This window comes from Manis pentadactyla, chromosome 13 (genome assembly GCF_030020395.1).
Source record: "Manis pentadactyla isolate mManPen7 chromosome 13, mManPen7.hap1, whole genome shotgun sequence".
In the NCBI taxonomy this organism is placed as follows: Eukaryota; Metazoa; Chordata; class Mammalia; order Pholidota; family Manidae; genus Manis; species Manis pentadactyla.
This window is the reverse complement of record NC_080031.1, coordinates 54,471,631-54,482,099: the sequence shown is the minus strand read 5'-3', so window position 1 is coordinate 54,482,099 and position 10,469 is coordinate 54,471,631. Positions and strand designations below refer to the sequence as shown.

Sequence of the window (10,469 nt, the reverse complement as noted above, 5' to 3'; positions counted from 1 at the left end):
GTATCATTAGTTTTAGTTTTAATCTGAGAAAAGTAAAGTACACACATTATCACTATGTTTCTAGTCTTCCTGGATGTTTTAACGTATTTATTTTTCGGATTAACAATGGGACCACTCTATTTCTGGTTGAAAGGGAATTTTGTTTTCTGGTTTTGTACTATGGTTTTCATTTTATGCTCAGAAAAGCGTTTGCAAAACTACTTAAAACATGAGTACACAAGGAATGTAGAAACATAAGGAAAATGGGATTTTAAAGCAGCTTGTCCTATGGTTTCCAATTTTTTGGACTTCCTGTACATGTTATAACTCATACATGAAAACCCGCCTTTTAAATGCTGAGATTATTAATTTATAAATGTCAACACCGATCTCTTAGAGTAACTGCAGGAAGCTCTTAAAGAATTTAGAGCTATTGGGATTATCTATCTAATCATCTATGTACCGACCTACCTACCTTACCTGTACTTTGAATAAAAGCAACAACTTCATCTACTGTGTTACTTTTGTCTGCTCTGAAACACACACAAAAAAAACAAGTGAACATGGTGTCATTGTGGCATTACTTTTATGTACCTTATACTCTCAAGTCCACCTCTCAGTAGTAATATGACAGTATTTACATGAATGTTTTTAGAAACAAGAACACTAGTATTTTTAATTCCTGCCTATTGTCACAAAATCAAAAGCTTTTAATTGGGCAAAATATATTACTTAGGGTATCATATTTGATTTCCTTTATTGTTATCACATGAGATATTGATGAGTGTTTTAATAAAGACTTTAGTTTTTTAAAGAAGCTTAAGGTTACAAAAGAACTGAGAGGAAGTTAGATACCCCAAATCTCCTCTACTCCCATACATGCAGTCTCCCCATTATCTATATCCTGTACTACATTTGCTACAACTGATGAAACTACATTAACACATAATTTACTTTACCTCTTGCTGTTGTATGAAATCAAATATTCTATGGTTTGTATATATCTGACATTAGAATACCACACAGAGTATTTCCACTACCCTAAAAATCCTGTGTGCTCTGGCTATTCATCTTTTTTACTCTCCCTTCCTGTGGGAAACCACTATTCTATTTTCTCTATCCCTTTCCAGAATGTCAGATAGTCGGAATCATACAGTATGTAGCCTTTTCAGATTGGCTATTTTCACTTAGTAATATGCATTTAAGGTTTCTCCATGTCTTTTCATGTTTTGAAAACTCATTTCTTCATAGTGTTGAGTTCTCAAAATTAAACAAAAGCTACAAACTATTCTAAGCTATTCTATCTGTAGTGGCAAATGTGTTTTTAAAATTTTATGCCACAAATTAGGAAAAGTTACACAAAATTAAAAAAAAACTAAATTTCAGAAGGTACAACACTGCAATATAGAATTGTTTTTAAATGGAACTTAATTTTCAACATGTAGAAAACTAAAGAACTCTACTTAGTGCACTAAACAGATAATTTTCCTTACTTAAATCACTCTGTGGTAGCCTCTGCAGAGAAGATTAGTTTATTAAAATCTTATTTTACACCGTACTGAATACTACATATGCTGGAACTCAGGAAGAAAATGAAGCCAAGCATGGGGAGGATTTTGAATCTCAAAAGGATATAGACATGGTCTTTTATAGGCAAATGGAAAAGATCAAATTAATGTAACCCATAAACAGATGATCATATAGAAAATAAGAATGGTAAATGTCGAAAAATGGAATTGGTAAGCATGTAAGAAATGATGTTCATTGCCCATTTAATAAAATTTGCTGGGAAACTAATATGTATCACTTTGCAGAATTAATCTTATCTCTGCACCAATTAGTGCAGAGATAAGATTAATATAAAGGGCATTTTTTAAATGACTAAGAGACCTGCAAGACCCATCATTTCCAATTCAGCTTCAAACAAGTTGTACAAAAAACTGAAAATGAATGAAAAAGCATTTGAGTATTCATTTTGGGACAAGTCCCTGACTAACCCCTGCATACCAAATGTGCAGAATGGCTCTAAAGAAGGGTAACTAAGGGTTTGAAAACTTAACTGACATTGGAACTGTCACCCACATAAAATGATACAGAATTTGCACTCTCAGCATAAGTACTCAAAGTCTTATAATATTGAAAATGAATCAGAAACAATTCTAAATTATCCAATAATCAAATAATCATAAAATGATCAATTTTAAAGGGAAGAGATAACCAACAGATGTTCATGACGATGTAGATATTGGAATTTTCAAAAAATGACTTTAATACAGCTATTACAAATTGTAGTCTATGAGGGAATACACTTTTGAAATGAGTGGGAAAACGGGAGCACAGAGAGATGTACAAACCATAACAAGAATCAAAATGAAAAATTTACACTTGAATTTAAAATAATTAGACTTTTAAAAATCACACAGTGGGCAAAACAGGAGTACTCTCACTGCAAAGGAAAGATACACTGAATCTGAAGGCAAGGAAGTAGAAATTCTATCTGAGGAAGAGAACAAAATTGTAAAAAGGAATGAACAGAGTCTCCAAGGCTTGTGGGGCACCAAAAGTTCTAAAATTCATGCAGAAAATATCCAAAGATATAATGGCCAAAGTTTTCCAAATTTGGGGACAGATGCATGTAGATTCATGAAGCTCAGTGAGTGACTTTTGTAACACATGAACAGGATCTGTATAATAAGAAGTGCAGAAATGCAAGTACTGATTAAAGAACAACAACAAGACCCAAATAAATGGAGATAATTTATTTTCATGGCTTGGACTGCCCAACAGACTGAGGATGTCAGTTCTTGACAAAATGATTTGTGTGTTCTATGTGAACCCTTTTAAAAGCCCAACAAAATGTTTTTCCACATAAATTAACAAGTTTCCCTTAAACTTTATATGGAAACACAAAGGAATTTGAATGGCTAAAACACTACTGGAAAAGCAGCAGGAAGATATAAGCATCACAGGACCCGCTTTTTAAGATGTAGTCACCAGTATCTACAGCAAACAATACAGCATGGGATAGACACAAGATCAGAGACAGAGAGGCAGCACCAGAAAACAGACCCACACAAACGTGACAAGAGGATTTTTTGACCAAGGTTAGAAAAGTGATTCAGTGGAGGAGGAACAGACTTTTTTTATAAAATGGTGCCGGGACAAGTAGACATGAATAACCAAGAATTATCTATCTAAACATCACACCTCATACAAAAATGAACTGAAGTGGATCAGATATGGAGCTATGCATAAAATCTTAAAGTATAAACTTGAAAAGTGAGGAGAAAATCTTTGGGACCTAAGAGTTAGGTGACAAGTTCTTAGACATGACACCAAATGCAGTCTCCATAAAGGAAAACAGCTGGTATGTCTGGTTCATAAAAATTAAAAACGTTTGTTCTGTGTATTACCATGTCAAGAGAATGAGAACAACAAGCCACCAACTGGGAGAAAATATCCTCAAATTACATATACAACAAATAATTCATAAACAGAACATATTAAAAGCTCTATCAATAATAAGCAACTCAACTAATAGATGGGCCAAAAGCTTACACAGACAACTCACAAAGGAAATATGCAAATGAGAACTACAGAGAAAGATGCTTAGCAACACTAGTCATTAGGGAAATGCACGTTAAAACCACACAAAACAGTACTGTGTTCTGTTAAAATGGCTTAAAAACACACTATCAAATACTGACGAGGATGCAGTCAAACAGAATTACTCATACATCAGTGGGAATACAGAAATGGTAAGGTCATTATGAAAACTGGAGAGCAGTTTTTAAAGAAGTTACATTCTTACCATATGACCAAACACTAACACTCTTAAGCATTTGTATGAAAAAGACGAGAACAATTTATCACAAAAACCTCGACACTAATGTCACAGCTTAACCTATAATCAAAAATCATGTGAAACAGCATTAATACCCTTGAATATATGATACACTAAGCTGTTCTACATCATGAAATGGAATACTCAGCAGTAAAAGTAATAGACTATCAATATATGCAACAACCTGGCTGGGTCTTAAGGGAATTATGTTTGAAACAAAAAAACATAAAAATCTCACAAGTTTATATACCAAATGACTCCATTTATATAAAATTCTTGATGTGAGAAGAAAAATAGAGATGGGGAGTTAGGTAAGTGGTCACCGTTAGGGAAAAGAAGGACAGATGTAACAAGAGCCACATGAGGGATTTGCTTTGAGGACAACATGTCTTTATCTTGATTGCAATGATGGGCATATAAATCTATACATGGTAAAATGTCATAGAAATATACATGAAAACATAAGCAGAATGACACCTGCCATAGTAGTGAAATCTGAGGAAGGTCTGTAGTCTGGCCTATGGTGTTGTTCCAAACAATTTCCTTGTTCAGATAAATGCGCTGTGATCACGTTGGGGGAGTTGCCTCATAGGGTTTCTGCAACTTCTTGTGAGTTTATGTCAATATTTAAAAGGGTTTTTTTAAGTTCAGCAAATCTTAAATAATATAAACTAAAAAATTTAAAGACCTTATGCAGACACATCATAATCAAACTGCTGATTCTCAGAAGTAAGGAAAACAAATATCAAAAAGGAATGAGAAATTATTTTCAGCCTCCATTTATGCCAGACACCATACTAGGTGCTTTTACCTGTGTTCGTTACCTTCACAATTCCCATTATTTAAGGTAACATTCTCTCCTCTTTGAAGATGAGAGCACTGACCCAAAAGTGTGCAAAACTGCTAAGAGTTGGTAAAGAATTTAAGCCCAGGTCTACTCTATTGAACTCCAGTTATTTTGTATACATATGTAAACCTTTTCAAAACAGCTTCCTAACTAATCAAGAACATAGTACATATACCAAGTGTAACTATATATGCCAAATTGTTTCAGTACAAACTCAGAGGACTATAGTGTGCTACTCCTTTCTACCCTATACCATGTCAATGATTAAAAAGAAATTATCATGTTAAAGCTAATTTACATCCGTTAAGATATATTAGCTTACAAACAACAGTAAAAGACTGGCTAATTGAGGCAAAATGATTTATTGAAGGGTTAGTGAGGATGCTTAATCAATTAAAGTAACAGCTAAAACAGCCAAGTCCTTCAAAAAAGAGAAGCTCAAAGGGCCAGTAGTAGTGGTTCAGTAGAGGCTGGCCTGCTTCACTTTCACTTTTCTGGGGACTGAAATGTCTGTTTACATGCAGGAGGATGTTTTACTGCGAGAACGTTTTCGGTCTGGCAGGTAAATGTTCTCATCTTGATTTTCTCCTCCCAGTTCTCGGGCTCTCTTCTTGTGCTTGCTAAGCATCTGTGCAAAGGCACGGTTGAAAACGTGGCAGGTGAAGCGCTCACGGGCCGCATTTTCCACGTGCTCCTGCAGGACCTCCAAGCTGCGGAAAACCTGGTAGCAGCCCAGGCACCTGAAGCCACTGTCCAGGGTCCCCAGTCCCTTGGGTGTCTTGGCCCTGGAGTCCTCCTCTGGGGCTGGAGGCTCCCCTGCACTGCCAGCTTTCTCCCTCCCCTGCAGGGCATTGTTATCTGAGATGCACTCCATGTCACTGAGGCGTTTCGGTGGAGACACATAAGAGGGTCTTCTCAGAAAAGCATTCTGGCATTTTGGTGTTAAAAAGGCCCCAGATGTTTTTTGGGCCGCGTGAGAAAAAACACACTGCACCAGTTTGGTCTTTTTAGAGGCGGGCTCCAACACTTCCAAACCACCCCACCAGTCACATCTCTTTTCAGAAAGACACGCCTGTAATAAATGTCCCTGATGGGTGCTGTGTCCGTGTGTTGTGGGAACAGAGAAAACTCACCCTGCTGACTCACAGGGACTGCTGAGGAGGTAGAGGAGGAGGAGGAGGGAGAGGAGGAGGAGGTAAAGGAGGAGGAAGCTTCCCGCTCCTCCCAGACCTGGGGTGGAGTCATCTCAAGGGCCCCAACACGTGGAACATCTTCAGGTAACTCAGTGGTTTCTGGGAAAAGAAGTTTCAAACAAGAAAACTAGAGTAAGAGTGTGAAGTCTGTAGGAGTTGCGATGGTCATGAGAATATTTCTATGTACGCACATGGACCCCAGGTACACATGTATTTGAGGTCAAAGAATGCCGTGTGTGGTATATTTTACCTGAGGTATGTTTGTGGTGTGATTCTGTGGGAATGAGGGTGTGGAGGTCTATGAATGTTCTGGGACATAGCTGGTGAGTGTTTCTCACATAGGTAAGGGGGTGGTGAATGACGGTGTACATGTGTGTGTGGTGAGACAATACACATGAACAGGGGTGGTACACGTTTTATTGTGAAACAGTTAAGATGGAGTGTGTTGGAGGAAGTGTGCCTTGGCTCCTCAGAAGTGCAGCTCCTGAGCGGCTGAAGGCTTTGAGCTGAAGGTTTTATGGGTGAGGTGGTACATGGAAAAGAAAGACTGCACATGAAACTGCATTCCCATCATTATGAGCTTTTGAGCGCGTACGATGTCTCTGAGGGAGCTAAAACAAGCTACTTGTGTGAAAGGGTGTATATTATTATGGGTTAGTCTGTAGACAACAGTCTGAAAATGATTGTGTGAGGAGGGAAGGTGCAAGTGTGTATCTGTGTAACACTTGTAGAGAATGGGAAAGACACATCTGGAATGAAGGCATGTGCATATGAGAAAGTGAAAAGGAATAATGCAGCTGTACCTGGTATGGAGGAATATAGGGTGTATGTGTGTGTGTGAGAGAGACAGTTTGTGCTTATTTTAGGGAAGAGGTGGTAACTGAATTCCCACACGGTTATCAGCACAGCCCACTGCCTCACTCACAGCTGTCACAGTGTGCACATGGGGAACTGTCCTGTCCTTGAAAACACACCCCCAATTTGTTCCTCCACAGAGGCCTCAGTCTTACTTCTTCTGCCCTGAAGCCCTTTTCTCTTTTTGAAGGGAAAGCAGGGACTGGGCTGAGCAGCTCAGCTACTCATCCTGTCCAACCTTTGTGAGCTTCCTTATCATCCTCATCAGCAACACAAAGCTTTCCTCTACATTTCCAGTAAAAAGATTATGCCTTTAAATTCACAAACTTAAGTAATTAAGTAGGTAAATCATTATTCCTGACAAAATAACAAACACATTCAGATCCTTCCCCTGTTTAAAAACTTCAGTTACACCTGCAACCCAATGTTTACTTCTCAAAATATACCCACTTTCTCCTTTAGGTGTTTAGAGAGTGTTTGGTGAGTAACGTTGCTGTGCGGAAGGGAAAACTTAGTGTGTGTTATGTTTTTTTGAGAGAGCTCATGTGCGTACCAATTTCTTCAAGTCTAGTTTGATGTGTATGTGCCTGTCATGTTTCTTCAACAAGTTTAGGTTGTGAGTCTAGAGATGAGATGGCCCAGTTAGGTGTGTGCATGTAAGTGTGAGTAGCTGTGGGTGTGATGGAGTATCGTGCCTGTGTGCTCATGAGGACAGGAGGAGGGTGGAGGCAAGAACTGAGGGGCCACTTTCAAATCTGTGGCCACTCTTCATGCACAAGAGGATGCACATGAAGGAGCTTTGCTCTCTGTAAGACAAGAGGAAACTACGGGTTCCTGCATGGGTGCTTCATTCTGGACCTTTCTGGTTCCCTCCAGCTCGCTGTGAGAGATTTGTGAGATTGTGCCCAGTGGAGCACATCTGCTCAGGTTCAGCCTGAGTTAGCCTGCCCATTTCTCTGTCACTCTGTCAGCTTTGCTACCTTTTTCAATATGGCCCTTTCTGATATCCTTGCACTTTTGGGCACTTGTCCTTGTTGAGATTTCCCTTGAATCTCAAGCTGATGCCTTATGTACAAGCATTGACTCTCACTGAGAGCAGAAAGAAACGTTGTCATCTTTCTGTGTTCTCTCATGTCTGGACAGGGGCTTGTATCAGCTTCTATCTCCAGTCGACCAGGGAATCTCAGCCTGATCTCTGTGCCATTCTCACACGTCCCTTTCCCGCCTCCAGGTTAAACACCTTTACTTACCGCTATTCTCGTAGTCAGAGAGAGAGGAGGAGTAATCTGAGGTAGAGGTATTTTCTAATTCCTTCTGGGGAAGATTACAAGGCTCTCCAATATGCTTTTGTTTCTTGAAGATCTCTGTTAAATTGAATGAAAAGTAAAAGAATATAGCCACTCTTGTTTTCTTTTGCTTTTCCAAGTTTTTTTTTTCTTAGGTTTACCCGACTACATATGTCATTGGATTAAACATATTATGTTTTCATTGTCACAGTCTGAATAAGGTCCCCCGCCCATATTATATTCCCCAGAACCTATGAATGTTAACCTTATGAGGCCATTGGGGCTCTGCAGATGTGATTAAAATAAGGAAGTATTTGAAATGAATTCTTTTTGATGGCATGGAAACAGAGCCCTAGGCTCCCAAGTTGGGGAGGAGGAGATTGCGATTGGGCCCAAAGTATACCTTTCTCTCTGGCTGAGCAGAGACACTGACCTAGATTTCTACAGGTCTGATCAGCCTAGACTTTAGCAGCTCTTCCCTTTTACTCAACAGCACAAGAGGCTGAGTCAAGAGAGGAGCCAGATGTGTAGTATTCGGATCCACAGGGTCCATCATTTCCCTCAGGACCCACACTTTCATCTTCCAAATACCAAGGCGGTACACCCGATTCCTGGAGCTTTGAGACACCTGGAAAATGGAGCAAAGTAACAGAGCAGCTGGTTCCATTCTGTTCCCTCCTACTCTTCCTCCTAATGTACTATTCCCACTTTCCCTCCCTCACGGAAATACTGATTTTGCCCGAAACATTTGCCTTTAGCTTGGACAGAGAATGGGCCTATTCCAGCTTTCCGGGTTACTCTCTGGTCTCTGTAGTTCAGGCTCCACACACTCACCTTGCTTTAGACTTTCAGTACTAGTTGCTTTCCTCTACAATTTTTTTGTGTGTGGGAGTGCCCTTTACATTCCCCCTCCTAGATTTACAACCTCACATGAAACAATTCGTGAATTTTTATCTTTGCAGAATTTGTTTTATATTGTTTGTCACTGTCTTTGTTTTGCTGACCAAGCTCACTTTTTCTCAGTGAATTAAAATGACCTTCATCTCCAATGAATGTCAGTTGTGTGCATCGTGTGCACATTGTGGCAGAATGGTGTGATGAATTTCATGGGGGTTGTGTGCAAAAATTCTTAACCTGATGATTTAAACTAGGTTAGGGTTTAATGTGTGACTGATCTGGTGTTTGCACAGTTGAATATGGAGTGAGTCCTGTGTGCATGAGAATGGTATGTGTGCTTTGTGTCTGTGTTTTAGGTCAGCACGTATCTATGTGTGCAGACTGCATGTCCTACGATTATGGATTTGCGTGTGCGTGTTTCACATGTTGTTAGGTGGCTTAGATGTGCAACAGAATTATTGGGAGTATTCTCTTTGAGACTAGTGGAATTAATGTACCTGTGAAATCTAAAGTAACAGTGAAATAACAGAAGGATATGAGAATCAATGGCTGTAAGAGAAAGAATATATGAGTTTTCAGAATACAGAACTGTTTGATTCCAAAGTAAATGATGTCACAGGAAAGATCGTGCAAGAAAAAATGTAGAGCAACATGTGATTGCATTACAAAGTAAAATCTTGAAGGATTGAGGTCTAAAGAGTTGAGATAGAATACGGACACTAAAGCCTAGGACTTTAACTCTGAGGCATTCACCAAACAGACATATGTCCATATAGCAAAAACATGTAATAGAATTTTCAGAATATCTCCTTTTAGAGTAACCCTAGACTGAAATGTAACCCAAATGCTCATAAAAGTATAATCAATAAAGACACTATCTATATGCCAAGAATGAATGAACTACAGTCACATATAACACAGATGATGACTACAAACCCAGGTACAGAGAGTGAAAAGAAGTAGACGTAAAGCATGTGTTGTGCACTCCTATTTACATAACATTAAAACATAGGGACAACTAATGCAGCACTTTGGTAATCAGAGGAATTATCACTCTTTGGTTGGGATAAAAACAGATTAGAGAACTTAGATGCATGTGAAAGATGACAAGGAAGTGAATGATGAAGACAGGGAGTGCTGATGGGTCTGTATAGGGTTGAACTTGAGAACATCAGCAATGAGAAGGTACCTCTGTGCTGGGGTCTTGGACCACGTGTGTCTATACTCAGTTCAGGACCTGAGGATCCTACGACGTTGGGCCTGCTTTAGGCTATTAGTGCTGTCACACCTTCTTGGTAATATAACCTGTCCTTGCCCAGTTCATACCGACATGTCCTTCCATGTTTCTCTGATACACCTCATCCCCTTAGGCCCTCTTCCACCATTTCCTCAAATAACTCACTGCTCTCCCCTTGTCTCCTTGGGCTCGCTCCAATCATTCTAAGTATTTTCCCTTTGAATTTACTACTTCTGCTGGGGATTATATAAACGAAGATGGAGATGTATTTTGAGTTTCATTCTGTACTGTGCAGTCTTGTGCTGACTGATGAGCAGAATCACTCAGCTCA

At 39.2% G+C, this 10,469-nt stretch overlaps 1 protein-coding gene across 1 annotated transcript; it reads right to left on the bottom strand.

The window, feature by feature from the left end:
- Positions 1 to 5,184: 5,184 nt before the first annotated feature.
- On the bottom strand, positions 5,185 to 10,233 carry LOC118920010 (protein FAM170A-like). Its single transcript, XM_057490475.1, has 5 exons — positions 10,228 to 10,233; positions 8,491 to 8,632; positions 7,969 to 8,082; positions 5,817 to 5,962; positions 5,185 to 5,724 (listed from the first exon to the last, which is right to left on the bottom strand). Exons 1-5 carry the CDS (start codon positions 10,231 to 10,233, stop codon positions 5,185 to 5,187), a joined length of 948 nt encoding a protein of 315 aa, XP_057346458.1.
- Positions 10,234 to 10,469: the final 236 nt, after the last annotated feature.

Bases quoted from the DNA above. Each gene is read 5' to 3' on its own strand.
- LOC118920010 (XM_057490475.1), bottom strand. The intron at 8,083-8,490 runs GTAAAAGGGAAG...TCAATTTAACAG, and splicing joins TCAGCCTCTTGTGCTGTTGA to AGATCTTCAAGAAACAAAAG. The intron at 5,963-7,968 runs GTAAGTAAAGGT...TTCTTTTCCCAG, and splicing joins CTCTGACTACGAGAATAGCG to AAACCACTGAGTTACCTGAA.